Source organism: Leptopilina heterotoma, unplaced genomic scaffold (assembly GCF_015476425.1).
Source record: "Leptopilina heterotoma isolate Lh14 unplaced genomic scaffold, ASM1547642v1 Lhet_59, whole genome shotgun sequence".
Classification (NCBI taxonomy): Eukaryota; Metazoa; Arthropoda; class Insecta; order Hymenoptera; family Figitidae; genus Leptopilina; species Leptopilina heterotoma.
Window position 1 is genome coordinate 2,198,665 of NW_025111133.1, and position 20,164 is coordinate 2,218,828.

General features: G+C 27.7%; 5 protein-coding genes across 5 annotated transcripts; 2 read left to right on the forward strand and 3 right to left on the reverse strand.

Annotated features, from left to right (window-relative positions):
• The first annotated feature begins 6 nt into the window (after positions 1 to 6).
• LOC122508922 (protein disulfide-isomerase A4) lies at positions 7 to 1,965 on the forward strand. Its single transcript, XM_043622589.1, has 6 exons — positions 7 to 255; positions 508 to 693; positions 852 to 990; positions 1,070 to 1,231; positions 1,315 to 1,440; positions 1,628 to 1,965. The coding sequence occupies exons 1-6, from the start codon at positions 126 to 128 to the stop codon at positions 1,776 to 1,778; spliced, it is 894 nt and encodes a 297-aa protein (XP_043478524.1). The 5' UTR covers positions 7 to 125; the 3' UTR covers positions 1,779 to 1,965.
• Positions 1,966 to 2,044: 79 nt separating this feature from the next.
• On the reverse strand, positions 2,045 to 4,263 carry LOC122508921 (ELMO domain-containing protein 2). The gene is made up of 2 exons (XM_043622587.1): positions 3,176 to 4,263; positions 2,045 to 3,106 (listed from the first exon to the last, which is right to left on the reverse strand). Exons 1-2 carry the CDS (start codon positions 3,674 to 3,676, stop codon positions 2,669 to 2,671), a joined length of 939 nt encoding a protein of 312 aa, XP_043478522.1. The 5' UTR covers positions 3,677 to 4,263; the 3' UTR covers positions 2,045 to 2,668.
• Positions 4,264 to 4,687: 424 nt separating this feature from the next.
• LOC122508946 (kinetochore protein SLK19-like) lies at positions 4,688 to 10,459 on the forward strand. The gene is made up of 7 exons (XM_043622628.1): positions 4,688 to 5,271; positions 5,412 to 5,600; positions 5,688 to 5,905; positions 5,989 to 6,218; positions 6,327 to 7,933; positions 8,027 to 8,381; positions 9,760 to 10,459. Exons 1-7 carry the CDS (start codon positions 5,197 to 5,199, stop codon positions 9,951 to 9,953), a joined length of 2,868 nt encoding a protein of 955 aa, XP_043478563.1. The 5' UTR covers positions 4,688 to 5,196; the 3' UTR covers positions 9,954 to 10,459.
• Positions 10,460 to 11,310: 851 nt separating this feature from the next.
• LOC122508923 (nuclear RNA export factor 1-like) lies at positions 11,311 to 17,892 on the reverse strand. Its single transcript, XM_043622590.1, has 10 exons — positions 17,525 to 17,892; positions 16,406 to 16,725; positions 16,240 to 16,326; positions 15,902 to 16,145; positions 15,632 to 15,825; positions 15,212 to 15,324; positions 14,254 to 14,290; positions 13,898 to 14,130; positions 13,648 to 13,816; positions 11,311 to 13,550 (listed from the first exon to the last, which is right to left on the reverse strand). The coding sequence occupies exons 1-10, from the start codon at positions 17,604 to 17,606 to the stop codon at positions 13,107 to 13,109; spliced, it is 1,923 nt and encodes a 640-aa protein (XP_043478525.1). The 5' UTR covers positions 17,607 to 17,892; the 3' UTR covers positions 11,311 to 13,106.
• A 463-nt stretch (positions 17,893 to 18,355) lies between these two features.
• LOC122508924 (replication protein A 32 kDa subunit-A) lies at positions 18,356 to 19,682 on the reverse strand. Its single transcript, XM_043622591.1, has 2 exons — positions 19,296 to 19,682; positions 18,356 to 19,046 (listed from the first exon to the last, which is right to left on the reverse strand). Exons 1-2 carry the CDS (start codon positions 19,552 to 19,554, stop codon positions 18,556 to 18,558), a joined length of 750 nt encoding a protein of 249 aa, XP_043478526.1. The 5' UTR covers positions 19,555 to 19,682; the 3' UTR covers positions 18,356 to 18,555.
• Between the last annotated feature and the right edge of the window lie 482 nt (positions 19,683 to 20,164).

Sequence of the window (20,164 nt, forward strand, 5' to 3'; positions counted from 1 at the left end):
ACCAAACATAACTCAGGGTCCTCAGGGTGACGTGTAAATAATTCACCGTGCCGGTGAAATCAACTAAAAGACTAAAGTGCAAAAATAGTATTTTTTTAAAATAAAATTTTAATTTTTCTTTAAAAATGTTACGAATATTACTTTTTTCATTATTAACAATTTCTTCTGGTGTTTTTGGTTCGTCTCTCGAGTTAGTGAGCGACGATGATCTCCTAAATCATATAAAAAATGAGAATTTTGTTGTTGCCCTTTTCAGTATGTTGTTTTATTTGAAACTTTTCTGAAAATCGTATGGAAAGTTGACTTAAATTTTATTCAGTTTATTAACATTTTTGACAAAATTTTTCTTGAAAAATAGTTTATTTTCGACTATAAAAAATTATTATTATTATAACCTCAAATTTCCGTACGATCTCTTCAATCTTAACATTTACTACAATAAAATGTTAATATAATTATTTTACTTAAAAGAAAGACGTATTTATAATAACTATTTGTATTTTTCAGCTAAAAAAGACTGTGATGCTTGTGAAAATATGGAGAATGAATTGATTCAAGTGAGAGAAGATCTCGTCGATTCATTGTCAGCATGGGTTGTAAAAGTTGTAAATAGTCAACTACTCCGACTTTATAGTCCTAATAAGGAACCCGCTTTAGTTTACTTTAGAAATGGAAATCCTCTTTTATACGATGGTATGTTTTCAACATGTTTCAATTAAAATAACGATTAATTTATCTAAATTCTTCTTTCTTTTCTAAAAGAAAAATCTAAATTCTTATTCTTTTTATTTATCATTTTATTTTAACATCTAACATTTTATTCTATTATTTAACTGGAATTTATTCCTCAGGTCCTTTGGATGGTGAAGAAATTTTAAGAACTTTTATTGATAATCAAAAGCCTATCGTCAAGGAATTGACTGATGAAACTTTTGAGCATTTAACTCAAGCCAGTAGTGGAGCAACTACCGGCGATTGGTTCATCATGTTGTGAGTATTCCCACAAGAAACTGAATTTTAAGTATGATATTCGTTTTTATTTATTATTATTACTATTATTGTTTAACAGTTACAGTGCAGATTGTATAGAATGCCAGAGAATGGGTGCCAGATGGGAAGCAGTGGGTTCGAAAATAAAACAACGAGTTAATGTTGCCCGAATGAATAAACACACAACTGGCGCTTCCACTGCTCGAAGATTCAATGTTTTTGAAGTTCCGGAATTCATATTGTATGTTCAAATGCCTCACAGTTTAATTTTCAAAATTCTTTTCAAACTCAATTTAAATTCATATTTTTGAAATATTTTTTCAGCTTCCGACAAGGTAAAATGTACCGATATCAAATTCCAAAATATGATGTCAATTCTTTCGTATCATTCGCGAGAGACTGGTACAGAAATGCCCGAATTGAAAAAGTTCCGGTGCCTCAAAGTCCTTTGTAAGTATTTTCAAATTTATTATTAATAAATTCGAAGTTTCAGAAGTAAAAATCTGGTGTTTAGGTAATAAATAAATTAATTAACAAGAAAAACATTTATTGTAGCCTCGAAACAAAAATTGTAATAATGAAAACACACACAATTTATTCCTATTCTTATTATAATAATTGTGAATTAAAATTTCAGCGACGATTTTACGCAAATGATCGCAAATGCCTTGCGTGAAAATCCATGGATAATGAAGCTCGGAAGCATAACTATTGGTGTAGTTGTAATTGTCTCAGTGGCATCGAAATTAAGGAGAAAAGCCGAAGTTCCACAAAAGAAGGCTAAATAAAATTTATTTTTCGCAAATGAAGCATGTATATATGTACACATTGAACTTAAAAAGATTTTTTACATTCATATTGACAAATATTGTTTTAGATAATACCCTCCTTTTATACTAGATTAATTACAAAACGCATAATTAAGGTGTCTGAATAATTTTCTTTCAATAAACATTTATATTTTAAATATTTCAATTGGTGCTATTTTTTTATAAATTTATTGTAAAAGAGGAATGTATGAAAATAAAACTGAAAAAACGTCCAATATTTTTATAAATTATTTCTAATTAGCTTCATTAGGCTTTTATATTTTCTAAATTTTGTCGTCGTTGTACTAAAGATTTCAATCAAAATAAAATAAGACAAATAAAACGAAATTATTAATTCAATTAATAATTATCTAAAATTTCGGTTAAAAATCGTACGTAAAATCGTGCTCTAGGAATGATACAAAGAGATATATATGGCAATGTGACAAACTGATGATAAATCAGTTTTATTGAAAAAATAAAATGTAAGTTGTACTTCTGCTAGTGCAATGGTATAAATTGTATAAATCACAAGACAATGGCTTATGTGCGAAATACATAAAAATTCAATGTTGCGCTTTATCTATAAAAAAACTAAAAAAAAATTGATTGAAATTAATTTATATTAAAATCAACTTCACACAAAAAACTGTGTTTACTAAATAAAATAAATTACATATTTTTAAATAAAATGACTTTCATCTCAGTGAGATCAATAACTAAAATCTTTTTATAATAAACATTTCAGTATTTTAAAATTTTGAAATTTAGTTATTAAACTATTAAAATTTGATATATCTTAATAAAAAAAAGATCAATTTCTCATTAATTCAAAAATTAAATAAAAAAAACTAACGATTTCTTTTATACTAAATATTGTCAACCGATACATTTATCCTAAATATCGTAGTTGGATTTGCCAAGGCCATTCTAATGGTGTTTTCAAATTTCACTTGAATCGATGAAAATTCCATCATATTACTGGGCTTCGATTCTATCCAGAATCCGTCAAATTCATAAAAAAGGTAGCTATAAAATTGATGAAAGGCATAAACAGTCGGCAGTGTTTTACACGAATTGTAAATATGTGTTTTCGCTGATCCATCGCGTAGCAGTCTAAGAGCCATACTTGTAAGATTTATTCCCACAATGGCGAAAGCGTAACCATAACGAGGATGAGTCGAATGTGACAAAACATGACTAGCTGCACTTGGATATTCCCTTGCAAAATAAACCAGATTCTCCAAACCCAAAATTCCCATTCCACGAAAATCTGTCTTTGGATCGTCGCCTTGGAACCCAATGTCCTGTAATTAAATTTTTTTTAATATAAAAAAATTATATTGAAATAAAAAAGAATTTTTTTGTCTACTTACCTGCCACTGTTTTGTTACTCTAGCATCGAGAGGTTCATATGGCATTAATAATTTCCAAAGGTTTAATAAAAGCATTTCATGATCTGGATTCTCTGGATCGTACTGTGTTTTTCTAAGCTCTTCACACTTGACAGCCAATTGTCTATATCCCCAAATAGATTCAACACATTTGGCAAACAATTTAGCAAATTTCGGATGAGCAAATGGATTAATATCTTTAGCATTAAGAACGGTTTTTATCGCTTCTTCTAGAATTTCACGTTCCGTTTTAATACTAATTGCTTGTTGATCGGCAATTTCATCTAAATGGGCAACAAGAGATTTAATATTTGGATTTTTCGACTGTCGAAGTGATCGCTCAACAGCGAGCGTTCGTTGTGCTCCAGATGGTTCACCATAGCAAATTCTTTGCAACTCACACATTCTTGTTGTAAAACGTAAAATCCATTTTACAAACGATCTAAAATACCAACAAATTATTGACCAAACGTAACGAATCATATTTTTTCCTTTCCTCTCCTGTTTCTTCGAAAATTATTAATTATATGGCACTATTTTGAAGAATATAGATCACTTGATCCCGTATGTTCATTATGATTCATTTCTTTGCAACTATTTAACAATCGTTTAACTTAGAAAATTGATTCTGTACTTTCTTGAATAATTAGTTTTATAATCAAACAGACCACACACGAACTGTCATTGTAAGAATTTTGACGTTTCACTAATAACAAGAAACTTTCTGCAAGTTTCTTTTTTCACTGGATAACAAAGCATTAAATTAAAAACAATAAATAACAATACGAATAATTTATAAAGGTCAATTTTGTCCGAATTATTTATAGAAAAAAGATAATTTTAAATTGACTGATTTGTTTGTTGGTTTAGAAAGGTTTAGAATGATCGATATCTTTTACTTATTAAAATTTTCTAATTTTAACAAAGTTTATAATTTCTCTATATTTCTACCTTCATTCATTCATTTATTATTTTATCATTTTTATTACAATTCCTTGTTTACTTATTTATAGAAAGTAGAAACTATCAATGTCTAAATTGAAGGAAATATACAAAAATTTTTAGGTTAGGTTACAAGAAGCCGAATTTTGATTTATCGCATAGAATTACTCTGGCGCATTTGGCGGGATTTTAAAGAAAAAAAATACTTCTTGTAAAGTGAGATCTTAAATAATTAAATAATTATTAACATTTCAGAAAAATATCTAAGTTTTTTCTTAGATTTAATATAATATTAAAATAAATTTTTGAAAAAAAACATCAAAATCATTAAAATGGATACAAATTTCCATTGGTGGACAAAGTGTATCTTCTTCGTTACTATGAGAAATTTCGACCATTTAGAAATTATATTTCCGTAGAATGATTAGCTGAAAGATAAATATGACGTCAAATGGAAAGAATGAATGACCAATGAAATAGAAACTTTCCGTTGTAACCAGTAATCGATTGGACAATATTCCATGTTGCAATGGCATAAGAAGCCTTCTAGTTCTGCATTTTGGTATCGAATGAACGCAACAGCAGCAGCGAGTAATCGTTGTTTTGGAAAAAGAAAAGATGTTGCTTGCTTTTCGTGGGATTTTTCATTTGTGTGATAAAAATAAAAGTGCATCGGACAAGTGTTCTTAGACTTATTGAGCATTAGCCTCATTAAGTTTAAATCAAGATATTTATAGGTGTTCTATATCAAAAAATTTTTTTTTATACGGATTTTGCAATTTTTCCTACATCATAACCTCATTTGAACATCAAATATACAATAAAAAAGCATTTACAAAATAATGCTTTAAATAGAATGTAAATGTATTAATTTGCATTTGTCAATTATTTGCAAATGTCATTTATTTTCAATTATCAATATGTTCATTTTTTTTGTTAAATGGAAAATTTAATTTTTGCAAGATTGACATTATTTATGTCTTGTTTAAAACTATTTCACATTCTATTCATTTATAATTGATTCTGAAAATAGTGAAATAAATAACAAGACGACTTTAAAAATGTCATATGAAGACAATAATATTATTTCTCCGGATATTCTAACAGACGGAGAAGGAAATACTTTCGAAGAAACTGTAAGTTGAACATAAATTATTTGGCATTTATAATGTAAATTTTATTTTTAGTAAAAAATATTAAAAATAAATATTTGAATTATTAAATTCTAGAATATGTAATATTTGCGAATGGAAAAAGTAATAAATGTTTTTAATAGGTCATGGAAGAGGAGATTGAAATTAATCAGAAAATTCATATTATAAAAAAAGAAAGTAATTTAGACATATTTGATGAAAGAACCGAATATGAAGTTGAAAAAACAAGTCCAACTAAAAATTCAGAATCAGTTCTTATTGGAATTAAACAAGAATGGGCAGCGGAGGCTGAAGTTGCAGCAAGATCTTTGGTGATTAAAAAAAAAATGATTAGCATATTATTTTAAATGCAAATTTTGATTTTAAAAGTAATTTTCCTTCAAATTTCTTTTAAATAGGATGAAATTGATAGTGAAGATGAGAGAACTGAATTTGTTATTGAAAAAACGGAAGGAGATGAGGAAGAAGAAGATGAAGAGGAAACTATTGCCATGTTCGTTACAGCATCTGGTCAACAATTAGCCCTTTATGCTGTTGAAGATTCTGACGATTATTTTGCTGTTGCGGTTTATGATGAATCCGGAGAGCCACCATCAAATTTTCAATTTCTTATGAAGCAAGTGTTTTTAATTTTTTCTTTGAACTCACGAAATTATTTCAAAATTTCTGAATATTTTATTCTAAAAATTCAATTTACAGATCTGATGTTGAAAGATTAATAAGAGAAGGTGCCGTGAGGACTGTGAAGAAACCAACACAAATAAAAAGGCAACTTGTAACCACCCAACCTCCAGTTTTTATACCCAAGGAGGAAATAACCGGAGATGTTATTAAAAAACCCGAAATTCCCATAGAACCCATAAAACATAGAATTGTTGACAATAAAAAAACAAAAGCGACACCTAATTTCGTGAAACCTGTGATTGAAAGTAAGTATAAAAATACTTACTTTAAAAAAGGGAAAATTCTCTCTTTTAATTTTTTATGTACTAATATGTAATCAATTCTTTTCTAATTCTATAAATACTTAATTTTAGGTCAACCTAAGTCGAAAATTATTCGTCTCGACGATTCGGGAAGTGAAGAAGAACTTGTTGAACAATCAACAGTACAATATATTCTCTGCGATGGTGATCAATCCGATACAGAATTAACGTTTGACGAAATTCAAGCCACTCTTCAAGAATTCAAAACAAGTGATTCAAGGAAACATTATAAAAATATTCCCATAGAGAAACCATCAGCACAAAAGAAAACAAATAACGGTTTAGTATACTTGGCATCGCCGTCAACAATATGCAACCCCAGTTATCGTGGTTCATATTATCCGAATTCTATAAAAATAGAACCATCACCAAAACCACAGAGTCCTGTAAAACGATCTCACATATCTAATACATCAATTATCGGTTCGAAGCAAAATCATGGAATTAAACGTGAACTTTCACCAATGTCTGATTATTACACGCCAAATACCTCAGTGAATATCTCATTATCCGACAGTATAACAAATACAAATTCTCAATTGAAAGTAAAACGACCAAGAAAACAGCAATTAACATCTGTAAATCGAGAGGATACGGAAATAATAATACAACCAGCTTCCATGCTAGAGGAGGAGGAAGAAATACCAATGCCTAGAAAGAGGGGTAAACGAAAAAAGAAGAATGCAAAAATATCAAAATTACCAACGAGGAAAAGCACAAGACGACGACGTACACGCGTGGAAATAATAGACATTGATGTCGATGATTCGGATTCTGACGAGCCACCAAGGAGAAAGGAAATTTTGGAAATTACCCTCGATGAAAACAAAGAGAAGGGTTCGAGTGATAAGGAAAATGAAATTATAATGGTTGGTGATTCCGATGAGGATGATGAGGATGACGATGACAACGAAGATGATGATATCGACGAGGATGAAGAGAATGATGATTACGAATACGATGACGAATCGAATACACTGAAATGTAAACATTGTTTAAAGATATTTAAGTACACGCGTACATTTGATTCTCATAAAAGAGTATGTAGCAAATATAGAGGCAGATCACATCGATTGAGTGACAGATACATGGAAGATGAATCGTCCACCGATGATGAGAGTCCAAGGGAAAAGAAAATGACGAAGAAGAATTCAAAAGACAAAAGTTCCAAACCCAAAAAGGAATACACTTGTAAGACGTGTGAGGAGAAATTCGATATGGTTGTAACATTGGCGCGTCACGTGCGCGCTGAACACACGCCACGAAAACGTGGCCGACCAAGTAAGGCAGACGCGAAAAAATTACAAATGCAAATTGAAATAAATAGAATAAAAAATCTCGAGAGGAAGAATGCTGATGAGAAATTGCGATATAAAATGAAGAAAAATGTCTACGATGATGATGACGACAACGACGATGACGACGTGGATGAAGATGATGTCGAGTCAGAGAAGGAGGTCGACGAATTGGAAAAAGTGCTTGAAGAATTGGAGAGAGATGTCGAGGAAGTGATTGTTCCGAAGAAATTGGAATCAGAAAAGGAGCAAGTACATAAGGAAGTAGAAGCAGAAGAAGTAAAAGAAAAGGAAAAAGAAAAAGCAACAGAAAAAGTGAAAGAAAAGGTGAAAGAAAAGGAAAAAGAAAAAGCAACAGAAAAAGTAAAAGAAAAGGAAAAAGAAAAAGCAACAGAAAAAGTGAAAGAAAAGGAAAAAGAAAAAGCAACAGAAAAAGTGAAAGAAAAGGAAAAAGAAAAAGCAACAGAAAAAGTGAAAGAAAAGGAAAAAGAAAAAGCAACAGAAAAAGTAAAAGAAAAGGAAGAAGAGAAAGAAGTGAATGAAGAGAAAGAAGAGAATGACGAGAAAAAAGAAAATCCTCCAAGAATTGACGAGTCGACGGAACAAACTTCAGAACCCAATACAACAGAGCAATTAAGTACTGTCAGTCAATCAAAATTGGCGAGATTAGCCAATAAAAGGAAATTAATTGCTCGATTACACAGAAAATGGAAATTCGCCGATTTAATCTGTACAATATGCAATCGATGGCTTCCTAGCGCTTCCGCACATGAAAATCATATTTTACAGCATTTTACAAAAAGACGAATTGGTATGTATTTAAAATTATCTTATACTAACATTTTTTTTTAATTTCTATACATTAATTAAAAAATATATTTTTGTTTCCTAATTTTTAAAATAATTTTTCGTTTTAAATGTTATGAATTTTAAAAATTATTCTATTGAGAATATTTAAATTCTTAAGAGGAATTTAATCAAAAACTTTGAAAATAACTGAATTTTTCGAATAATTTCATCAAAATTTTTTAAAACAATTGAATTCTTTCTAAAAATTTCATTAAAATTGTATTTGAAAATTATTGAATTCTTGAAAAGAATTTTATTATTTATGAAAAATTTATTTTGCCATTTTTTAAAATACTAAAATTCTTTCCAAGAATTCAATTATTTTCAAATACAATTTTAATAAATTTTTCGTAAATAATTAAATTCTTTTTCAGAATTTCTTTAAGTATTTTGAAAATAATAGTTTCTTTTAATAATTTTAATTAAAAATTATGAAAATTATTAAAGTTTACAATGATTTTATTTCAACTTTTAAAAATAATCGTGTATATTAATAATTGTAATTAAAAATTTGATTATAGAATTTTGTGACAAATTTTTGGAAATAATTGAATTTTTTCCAGACTTTTATTACAATTTTTGAAAATAATTGAATTCTTTGGAGAAATTTTATAAAAATTCTACTGAAAATACATGAATTCATGCAAAGAAATTTATTATTTATTAAGAAAATAATTGAATCCTTTCGAGAAATTTAAAAAAAATTAAAATTTTATTGAAAATAATTAAATTGTTTCGAAGAATTTTATTAAAATTTATTGTATTGAAAATAATTGAATTCCTGAGAAGAATTTTGTTATTTATAAAAATAATAATAATTGAATTGTTTTAAAGAATTTTATTAAAATTTTAAAAAATAATTATATTTTTAAGAGGTTTTTAAAAATTTTGGAAAATCATAAAATTAATCTTTTAAGGAATTTAATTAAAATTATTTTGAAAATAATTGAATTCTTTGGAGAAATTTTATAAAAATTTTACTGTAAATAATTAAATTCATGTGAAGAAATTTATTTTTAATTATGAAAATAATTGAATTATTTCTCGAAAGAATTCAATTTTAAGAAAATTGTATTGAAATGTAGTTGAATTTGTTTGAATAATTTTGCTATTTACGAAAATAATTAAATTCTTGCAAAGAATTTTATTAAAATTTTTAGAAATAATAAATAGTAATAATTATAAATTGGCTAATTTGTTAATAAGTAAATTTAAAAAAATTTTACATCTGAAATTATTCAAAAATTGAAATTCATATTTTGAAAGAAAAAAATTTGTAATTTTCATAGTAATAATGATAAAAATAGTTATTAATATTTCCATATTCTTTTTTGTTGCAGCCAGAGATATTTACGAATGTCCGATTTGTCATAAATTCTTCAAGTCCCAATTAATGTACATGAAACATAAAAAACTGCACACCAAAGTTGAAAGGAACTTTAAGTCTGAAGAATCTAGAAATTTGATGAACTTACAAGACAAAGGAAGTAGATTATCGGCCATTAGACGTTGTGGGAGACCACGGAAATTCTAATCAAATATATAATTTCCAAAATAAAAAAGGTGAATAATAGGACATTAAATGAATTTCTTTTCCACTTAAAACATTTATAAAGTCAACATAGACTTTGACCAATGATCATGTGAAACAAAAAGTAAATTCTTACTTTTGACAAAATTTGTAGCCGTCTTTGAAAGAAATTTTGTGAACCTTACAAGGTTCTTGCCTTCGATCGATGTATTATGAGTTTCCTTTAATCTCATAAATTTCTTTTAAATAGCTTTTCCTCTTTTTTTTTGTTAGAATTTATTAATTTTTTTTTCTTCATAATTTGCGGTGCAAAAGAAAAAGAACGTATTTCGTTGTAAATTTTAAATACAACTGATGTTGCACCACACACTCGTTTTATATTCGTTAAAAAAAATTATAATTAAATTAGTTTTTATATAGGTTATTGTTTTTTTTCGCAATAAATATTTCAATGTAACTTTATTTAAGTGGTATTGATATAATTGTAAATAATACTATAATAACGTACATTTCTGGAGAGTTATTTCAAACAAAAAAATCATACACTATTAGAATAAGTCATAAGTTGAAAATTCATATAATTGCAAACGCTTTCGCATGTAATATTTTGAGAATAGATTAATTTACCCGTTTTTTTTCTCGCTCTCAAATGTTAATACACAAGAAAATTAGTAATTTATATAAATGTAAATTGAAACGTCTTTATATAGTTACAAAAATTTACAATAATTTATAATTGGAGAAACATTTTGAAAATTTTTATTAAAATTTAACTAGAAAATACATTTTAAAATTATTCAATAATTAGTCTTGTATTTTTTGCATGTCCCCAAATATTTAAAACGAATAAGTTTAATATAATTTAATAAATATATTAGATTTTAAATGTAAAAAAGAATACTCAGTTTCCAGTTTTTATTTATTTATTTACTTTTTTTTCTTTTTTTGATGAAAATAGACTTTTCACGCATTTTGTATCATACATACACAAGTTTTTATTTACATTTTTTTAATCAAAAAATCACATTATAAAAGATAAGTCAGTAATCGGAACACTGAAGTTATATTTTCCAACAGATAATTTTTCCTTCTTCTTCTTCTTTTTATTATTTTATGTAAAATTTATAATATGTATGTTTTTAAAAGAATATTCTTGAGAATGTTGTACAAAAATGAATTAGTTAAATGAGAAATTAAAATTTCCAGCAGCACAAGAAGATAAATTATTATAAACTTTAAAAATTTTTTATTATTAACACTTGTTTTAATTTTTTTTTAAAACCAAAAATTCTTTTCAAAATCAAATTTTTTTTCTCTGTTAATCCTTTAAAAAGATTTAAATAATTGAGGAAATTGAAAGTTCGTTTCATTTGTTTATGTTCTACATCCTTTTGTTGTATAGGTGATCATCATAAAATGATGTAAGTTCCACTCTGCAGAAAGAGCAAACTCACGAAACATCAAGAAGTTCACATTAAAAGGGATTAACCCTTAAGTGTTCTTTTCTTTTAGTAAATGTCCCGAAGATAGATATCAACGGGACAAAATTTCAATTGTGCACTCGTGTGAGTCACAGTCTTGCAAAAAACAAGACACAAAATTCACCAACAACTTTGGGATTTGAGACAAAAAATGAACGAATTCAATTTCACATCTCTTTGGAATCTTTTTTCATTTCAATTTTTTCCCATCCCAATTTTTTGGTCTTCACTATTTTTTTTTTCAAATACACTACAAAAACAATATTTTACGAAATAAAAATAAATTTTCACTGACAGTTTAAAATAATTTAAAATCATGTGCTGCGATGAAATTTGGAATATAATGAACAAATTCCATAAATATTAAATTGATAACAAATTATAAGAAGTCTCATTTTTTGAATTACAGAATATTTGAACAAATTTTTCAATATATTCTATTTTTTAGACGACATTCAAAAACTTTTCAGAGTAACAATAAAAATCAGTTTCGAACATCTTTTTTAGCTACTACATTATAACTATTAAGACATAAATCTTGTGCGAAACGAATATTATTATTCGATGATATGATAAATATGAAATACAAATTTTTTTTTTCTTATCCGATGCATGAAAATGTATTGCAATTGAAAATTGACCTTTTATTATATTAAGTAATTAAAGTTTCTTTCTATTGATCGCTTAGATTGCACTTAAAAACAAAAATTTTCTATTACTTTTAAAAATAATGTAAAAAAAAAGAGTTCAAGCTTCACTTTCAATGTCGACAATTTTAAGAGAAAAATTATTTCAATCAAGATTTACAATATTTTGTGTCAACAAATTCAGACACAATATTAAATAAACTGTTTTCCTTCGAAGATATTCGAATTTGAAAGTGTCAGCTAACAAAGGTAGTAATGTTTAATTTAAAATTTTAATCGTCATATTCATTTCACTTGAAAACATTCAATTTGAATTTTTTACACAAATCGTTTTACTAACATTTTTTTGTAATGTTCTATGATAATTACTCGAATTCTTTATGTTGAATGTTTTCAAATTGAAGAACAGTTGGACAATTTTAAAAGCATTTCATATGTTAAAATTAAATTAAGATATTAGTCCTTTACATATAATTAAAAAGTTTTCTTTCTTCTTTTCATGAAATTAAAATTATATCTCGTTTTTAATTGAATTTTATAATTAAACGCTAAAGTTACTAAAATGTAATGATTATTACATTTTTTTATTTCACAATTTTTGAAAAATGTAAATTAATTTACATGCAAAACGAGCGACGTCACAATCTTTAAGTTTCTATATGTTTTATGAAAAGATTTAATTTGAACTTATGTCTCTGTAGTCTATATATTCTACTTTTACATGTACATATTTTTTTTATATACAAATCATCAAAAACTATTTTTTTTGCGCACAATATTCACAAAGCAATTTCTTTCCATTTGCGCTGGAAAGTATTATCAACTATTTTACGTCGTAAAGAAATAAAAAAAAAGAAAAGAAAAAAAAAGCTGTACTTAATTTGAAAGAGCAAAGCAATGCTCTTTTTACAAAACAAAATTGATTTAATAACATGGCTGAAAAAAACTAGACATAGTTTTTCAGTAGAATTGAAAAAAATTCACTTTTTTTTTACAATGCATTGCATTTTTTAATTATTGTAGTCAGCTCATTTTTTAAATGCTTCTGGTGGTATTTGTCCTCTATTGTAAAATTCGTGGAAAGCGGCAAGAGCATTATCGAAATTCCACTGCACTTCCGCTAAACACTTTAAACTCCATTCAACATTCATGTTTGTCTGTTGACTCAAACTTAGTGTCATATTTTGTTTAATTTCGTCCATTGGTTCACCGGTGATGTTTGGCACATTTGGAGCACTGTATGATGAACTTGACGATGGTACTGAAGGAGGAGCAATTTCAACGGGGCGAGTGGTGAATGCCCGTTTCTCTTGTTGTTCACTTGGATTTGCAATGAATAATTGCTCATTACGAATACAATAGCCACTGCCTTCGGGAACAATCACAAATGTTCTGTTGAAAAAACGAAGTGCAGTGTCCTTTGTATCGAGTTCCTTGAATAGGCCAGTGACCGTAATGAGCATCATTCCTTCCTAAAAGCATTCATTTTAATTCAATAATAATAAAATAAATTCTACAATTTTCAAAACTTAAAATTTTCTGATTTAAAAATTAGCAAATTTTTCTTACAATCACGAAGCTGAGATCCATTGTAAATGAATTTAAATCATGTTTTGTGCGCGGAATTGTCGTTATAAACGAGACAACCGGTAATTTTCCCACTTTAATCAATTTTCGACGTCTATTGGGATCGTTTATTCGGAATAAATTTCGATTCTCACTGAAATAGGCATTCGATCTGAAAATAAATAAAGGAGACATTTTTTTAAAGTGCAATGAGAAAAGAAAGAAGAAATTATATTTATGCTTAAAATCTTACTTGTTGGTACTGAGTGCAGAAGATACAGTCATACTAAAACAAGCGTGTTCGTGATAAGCGTCCAATAATGGCTGTCGATTATCACTGTCAAATATGACAAAATATTGTTGCAAAAATTGATTTGCAATTTCTTGCGCCTTGGGATCGGCAATGAAAATTGTCCGCGATGGTGGCAATTTAACACCCTCGTCAACCACATCGAATAAAATCGGTCTTGGCAATTCTACACCGTCCTTTTGAATTTAACAGAAAATATTTTAATTAACTTGAAGAATTATTTAAAATATTTAATTAAACAAAAATAGTAATAATAACAAACAATAAATAATTAATAATTAATAAAATATATTATTTACCAGTCGAAGAAGTTTTGGAAACTTTTTCCGCACAGCACTGTTGTCAAGAAAGAAAAGCCAGAAGCCCGGAAGCTCCACGTTAGTTGTAATAAAAAAAAGATTTTATTACATTAATAAAATTACTTCGATCATGAAACAAGTAATTCAACGCCTTGGATCAACGGAATTATTAGGTATCACAGAAAAAAAATATAAAACCTCAATAAAAGAAAAAGGTTGTCTTAAAATTTACTTCTCTCAAAAGTATAGTTTTTTTTCTTCTTCATTATGAATTATTTATAAATTAACATTTTTTTGAAAGATTCAAATTTTAGACACATTCAAATAACATGCAGATTAATTATTAAACTATAATTAAATTCTGTAAAATTGAATTTACTGTTAAACTATAATTTACGAAAAATATTTTAAATTCTGCACACAAATTACTCCAATTAGTAAAAATTGACATCCTTTAAATTTTATGAACGTTCAAAGGAGCGAATATGAAAAAGTTATCTCTACTTAATTCTAATTTTATCAAAATTTTTCTGGAAAAAAATCAAAGCTTTTTAAAATTCACGCTTTAGCTTTTGCGGTTATTTTTATAAATAATTGAATATTCCGTTCAGTTGAATGTTCAGAACTTAAGGACATAAAATTCTAAAGATATTTATTATTAAAAGGAGTAAATTTTCAAAAAAATGTTAGAATCGATGTGAATAAAAAACAAATGTGAAAGTGTAAAACTATTTCAAAAAGAAATGTGAAAGTGTAAAATTATTTTAAAATCGAATGTAAAAGAATTGTTACTGGCTTTAAATATTGCATCAAGAGTTGACCCAATCAGACTTAAAAAAAACAAAAATAAACTATCAAGACGTGTTTCTTTAAGAACTTGATATCAGCGTTGAATCGCACCATTCAGGAATCTGTTTCAATTTATAGTCAGTAAAAGAAATTCCACATTGTACGTTACCTTACATATTCACTGTTTCGAGATCTATACTTATTGCACACGGGATTTCCTGCCAGTCTCAATTCTTCCAGTTTCAAATCCCTGATCACGTCTAATTGACCTATTTCTCGAATCTGTAATTTTCAATTTTTCAGATTAGAAAAGTTTTTAATAAATTCTCTTTTCGATTTTATTTCTATTCGTAGAATTTGTATATATTTGTAGAAGAATAAAAATTATCAAGCAAAAGGTTTTTAAAATTATTCCTGATATTTAATTCACTTTCGTTTACTTAAAAATTTTGTGATATTAAGAAAAACAAATAAATAATAAAAAAAAAAAAAAACACTGAGACGTCAAAACTCCCTTGACCTTGATACAGTGACTCATTTCTGTAATCAATGTCTCGATAAAAAATATCATTTTAAAACAGAAACTTACTTTGTTATCTCCAACATATAAAATCTTGAGTTTTTCCAATTTTGTTTTAAGCATATTAAGTCTCTCTATCGAATGTAATTTATTTCCGTCTAAATTTAAGGCTTCCAAATTTGGAATGTGAGTTGCAACAATATCCAACACTGTCTGTAGAACTGGGGACTTGTTTAAAGCACAAAAATAATCGTCCGCAAGCTCTGAAATAATATGTAAATTTATCATTTTAGCTAAAAATTCTATTCATTGTATTTAAATTTAAAAAATATATCGAACCTGGATCAAGATGAAATCTTGAAAGATCCAACGCATTTGTTTCTTGTGAATATCTCTTATTCATTGCTTGCTTCAATCTCTCTTTAAAAGCGTCATTAATTTCAAATACCGGACTTCCTGGTCTCACACGAATTTTCAATTTAAATCCATCATTTGTCGAAATTTGATTATCAAGTCTTTGTAATTTTGTTGCTGTACTTGCGTTATCAACGAAGAAATACGCTTCCTTTTCTGTTCTTTTATACTGTGAATTAAAGAAAAGAAGGAAATTAATGACTGATCAAAGAAAATGTTACATAAAAATGATTTTAAATTTTTAGAATGATTTTTAAATTTACCATGATGGGTACGAATGTATCAGGTGCTAGATAAGACATTAGTGTACTTAATACGAAATCCTTAGTGTATTTAAAGCCATACAGTATCTGTAAAAGAAGGTAGTAATTAATAATTGTAATATTTTTTTAAGAATATTTTCTTTTTAAATAAAAAATAAATACTTACGATAACTTTATACCAACTGACTTCACCTAAGTTTAATTGAGCTGGTCTTACAACATATTTGTTAGACATTCGTGGTGGCAAAGGACTATTTCTTCCACGTACCCGAGATGCAGATGTGTTGTAATTGTTTCTGCCTCTGCCTCTAACTACTACTTGTCTACCATTATTATTGCCTCCAACAGTCATGGCAATATCTTCAAAATCCAAGTGTCTCTGTTTCTCTTTTGATGCTTTAAATTGTGTTTTAAATGATACTCTAGGCCTATTTCCGCCAAACACATTGTTCCCTTCTGGACGACCACCAACACGATCATCATGACCTAATTCAAAATTTTTAATTTACAGTAACACTCAAAATTACTCCAAAAATAAATAAATTTTTCCAATTCAAGGCGTTTGATAAAATAAAACATTATATCATTATTTAATTTAATTAAAATATCATTGTTTTTCAACAAAGTTAAAAGAAAGTTTTAAAGTTTGATTACGAAAGATTTGTCAGCAAAATTCGAAGCGCTCTCATTTCACAAAGGAGATAACGACAACCATTATTTTTACTGAATAATTATCAAAACAATTTAAGTTCAGAGATTCTAAATTTCATAAGCCTTTTATTATTATAATTTCAATAATGAGTCTTTTTCAAAGAAAGCATTTACCTCACAATCAGTTAAGAATAGTTTATTAAAAAGTTATGTAAACTTTCTACAATGTTTCCTAAAAGTGTTGTATTCTTTAAATGAACAAGGTTGTTTTAATAAATTCTCGATTACTTTCGACTTTTAATCTTAAAGCTATTTTACTTGAAATACAAATAAAAATTTTATCCAATTTAGAAACATCTTTGCAAATAAAAATTAACATTAAAAATGCGTTTGAAAGAAAGAGGGGAAAATTTATTCAGAATCGTTTATATATGAAAATTTAGAATTGGAATTAATGATCTACATACGCCGTGAGTAAATAATTTTCGTAGACTTAAAAATAAACAGCTGTAAATGATAATAGATACAAAAAAGATAAGAAATAAATAAAATACATAAAAGCTTAGAAATAACGTTTCGATACGAAAACTATAGAGATAATACATTAATACGTATAATGTTGTTTTCCTCTTACCAAAATAATGCTTATCATCAGGGTTTCCAGATCGAAAATGTTGTTTTCCACCCCAAGAGGATTTATTCGATTTCTTCGGCATCTTTCTTTTCGATGATAGAAACACCGTAAAACTAGAAAATTATCAGTACATAACGCTTTTAAGGACGCAGATGTATCAGGTTAAGACACAAAAATGAAAAATTTTGTGTTTATCTGCGTTTATAAGTTACTATCAAGGGAGAAATTAGAACACTTTAAACTGTGTATCACTTTTTAATGTTGACACTTGTCTGCCTTTGGTTTGTCGAGTAGCATTTAAGGAAAAACAATGCTTTCTCTTCTCAGTTATTACACCATAAAACAGAAATGACAGAAATGGCGGAGTCATATACGTCACAAACCTTCTAAAAACAGATTACTGCACAAGTGCGCATGCGTCTTTCTTTTTCGCCAACTTCCTGTATTGCTGATTTAAATATTTTAATAAATTTTTTACTTTTTATTAAAATAGTATTCCTAAACTTTTCATGAAGATCGGAAATACTTTACGTTATACTTATCAAATTGTTTATCTTTCTTTCTTTCTAAAATGAAAGCTATTTTCTAGGAATTAAAATCCGCCATCTTTGCTAATATTTAGAGAGGGAAATTTGAATTTTTACGTTTACAATTATTCTGTAAATTAATAAATTAAAATAACTTAAAATAGTTCAAATGAACTAATAATCGAATTATAAAATCCAAAAAAATACCTAAGAAGAAGCAGAAATTTTTAGGTTATGTTCGTAATTTTTAGAATGAAAATAGACAAAACAATTTATTTTTAATTATAAAAAAATGTAAACGAAATTGTAGAAAATTACGTATAATATATATTTCATGATTTTGTATGTATTGTACAGAATTCGTTTTAAAACAAACTTTTTTTCGATTGGATTTTAAGAAAACAATTCTAGCACAAATTCAAAAAGGTACATAAATTTGAAACATCATTTGACAGGAACTTAAAAGTAAATTTGGTTATAAGAAACTAAATCTAAATAAATAAGTTAAGTTGCTTTGAAATGATTGTCGGTACGTGTGGTGTAAATATGTCCCTCGCCAGCAAGAAATTCAAGAATATCATCAATTTTCGAAACAATGTGTGAAGGAACTTTAGCCTTTATTTCATCCCTTTCGATTCCGCTATCAGAAATGTCATTTTTTATTATATGGAAAACGTGAGACTGATCTCTATCCATACCGGGAAAATCGTAATTTTCCGTAGAGCCTGATCTATTATCAGCTGTACCGCCAACTGGTTTCATTGTTGAATTTTGCTTGTGGAAACCCATCTGACAGACATAGAACACTTCTAGGAGGTGACATGTCAATTCATTTATCTCCTTGAGTTTAAAGATACGCAAAACTAAAATATGTTTTTCTCCATCCTGCTCTCGGGGAAGTCCAAATACGTGAACGTAACTTCCGACCTTGAATTCTTGTTCTCTCGAATCGGCCTCATCTTCCGCAGAATTCCATTTAATGGCTTTAATTGTACCTGCAATTAAATATTAAGATTTATTAATTTTGAATCGTATTCTGATTCATTTAGTTTTAGATCTTTTCACCAATAAATAAACTAAATAATTATAGGAACTTTTTACATTCTCATACAAAATTAGGTCTTGGATTTCTTTTTTATAAAAAAAATTGCAAATTCAGGAGTTTCTCCTCATGAGGGGGGAAACAAAGGATGCAAGAAGCATGTGTCACGTGACATAAAATATTTTCAACATTCGTTTCATACCTGTTTCATCTTGAATAACATATGTAACTTTTGTCGTGACTTGATCAATGCTATTAATTCTGGCAACAACAGAAACAACACGAACTGGTAAACCATGTAATTTAAGTTCAGGACCACTGTTAATTAAATGTCCAATCATGACGGGAACGAGGTTATCAGCTCTTCTTCCTTTTTTCTCATCATCGATTGTTGTATCCATACGACTTTCGTCCATGAAACCTCCGTCCGTTGACATACCAGTATCAAATTGGTTCCACATGATTGCTCTAGTTTTTATTAAAAACTCTCGATTTAGTTAATTTTAACACCGACAACACCGGTCGCGAAAAAACAAAACAAGTCACAACACTTATGAAGCGAAGGCGCCAAAATAATTTAAGCAATGAGTTGTTGGCAACTAGAGAAGTAAAACATAAGTTAAAAAGTGGTTAAGCAGCGCCACTCGCAACATTCGGAAGAATTTTGAAAACTGACCCTCCCCTCTTGACACTCGTGGTTTATGACGTAAAATACCTGGTTTTTGCCTTTTTGAATAATTTTAATAAGTATTTTACAAAAAACAATAAAAAATACTTAAAAAATACATTGTGTATACAACTTTCGAAGTAAAATACGAGGATTACGAGGTAATTTACCGAAACAAATGACTTAATTTACTTGAGGGAATTTACGCGCCCAACCCTGCTTTCGTGTGAACTCTCCTTAAAATTATTGCAAACAAGCCTTTAAGTTTAAAAGACCTAACCTTTCGTTTGTTAAATTAGTCCCGTCCCCGTTCAAGTTTGAAAAAGTGGTGAAATAAAATATACGTTTTTCTTTTTAATAATATTATAAAATCACATTGATTGAAAGAATTCAAGGAGTAATTA

Coding starts and splice junctions, on each gene's coding strand:
- LOC122508921 (XM_043622587.1), bottom strand. CDS start 3,676: ATGATTCGTTACGTTTGGTCAATAATTTGTTGGTATTTTAGATCGTTT. Junction 3,107..3,175: donor GAGTAACAAAACAGTGGCAG/GTAAGTAGACAA, acceptor ATTTAATTACAG/GACATTGGGTTCCAAGGCGA.
- LOC122508946 (XM_043622628.1), top strand. CDS start 5,197: ATGTCATATGAAGACAATAATATTATTTCTCCGGATATTCTAACAGAC. Junction 5,272..5,411: donor GAAATACTTTCGAAGAAACT/GTAAGTTGAACA, acceptor TGTTTTTAATAG/GTCATGGAAGAGGAGATTGA. Junction 5,906..5,988: donor AATTTTCAATTTCTTATGAA/GCAAGTGTTTTT, acceptor TTCAATTTACAG/ATCTGATGTTGAAAGATTAA.
- LOC122508924 (XM_043622591.1), bottom strand. CDS start 19,554: ATGTGGAACCAATTTGATACTGGTATGTCAACGGACGGAGGTTTCATG. Junction 19,047..19,295: donor TGTTATTCAAGATGAAACAG/GTATGAAACGAA, acceptor ATTTAATTGCAG/GTACAATTAAAGCCATTAAA.
- LOC122508923 (XM_043622590.1), bottom strand. CDS start 17,606: ATGCCGAAGAAATCGAATAAATCCTCTTGGGGTGGAAAACAACATTTT. Junction 16,327..16,405: donor TCAGTTGGTATAAAGTTATC/GTAAGTATTTAT, acceptor CTTCTTTTACAG/ATACTGTATGGCTTTAAATA. Junction 13,817..13,897: donor TCTGCACTCAGTACCAACAA/GTAAGATTTTAA, acceptor ATTTATTTTCAG/ATCGAATGCCTATTTCAGTG.
- LOC122508922 (XM_043622589.1), top strand. CDS start 126: ATGTTACGAATATTACTTTTTTCATTATTAACAATTTCTTCTGGTGTT. Junction 991..1,069: donor GGCGATTGGTTCATCATGTT/GTGAGTATTCCC, acceptor ATTGTTTAACAG/TTACAGTGCAGATTGTATAG. Junction 1,441..1,627: donor CCGGTGCCTCAAAGTCCTTT/GTAAGTATTTTC, acceptor TTAAAATTTCAG/CGACGATTTTACGCAAATGA.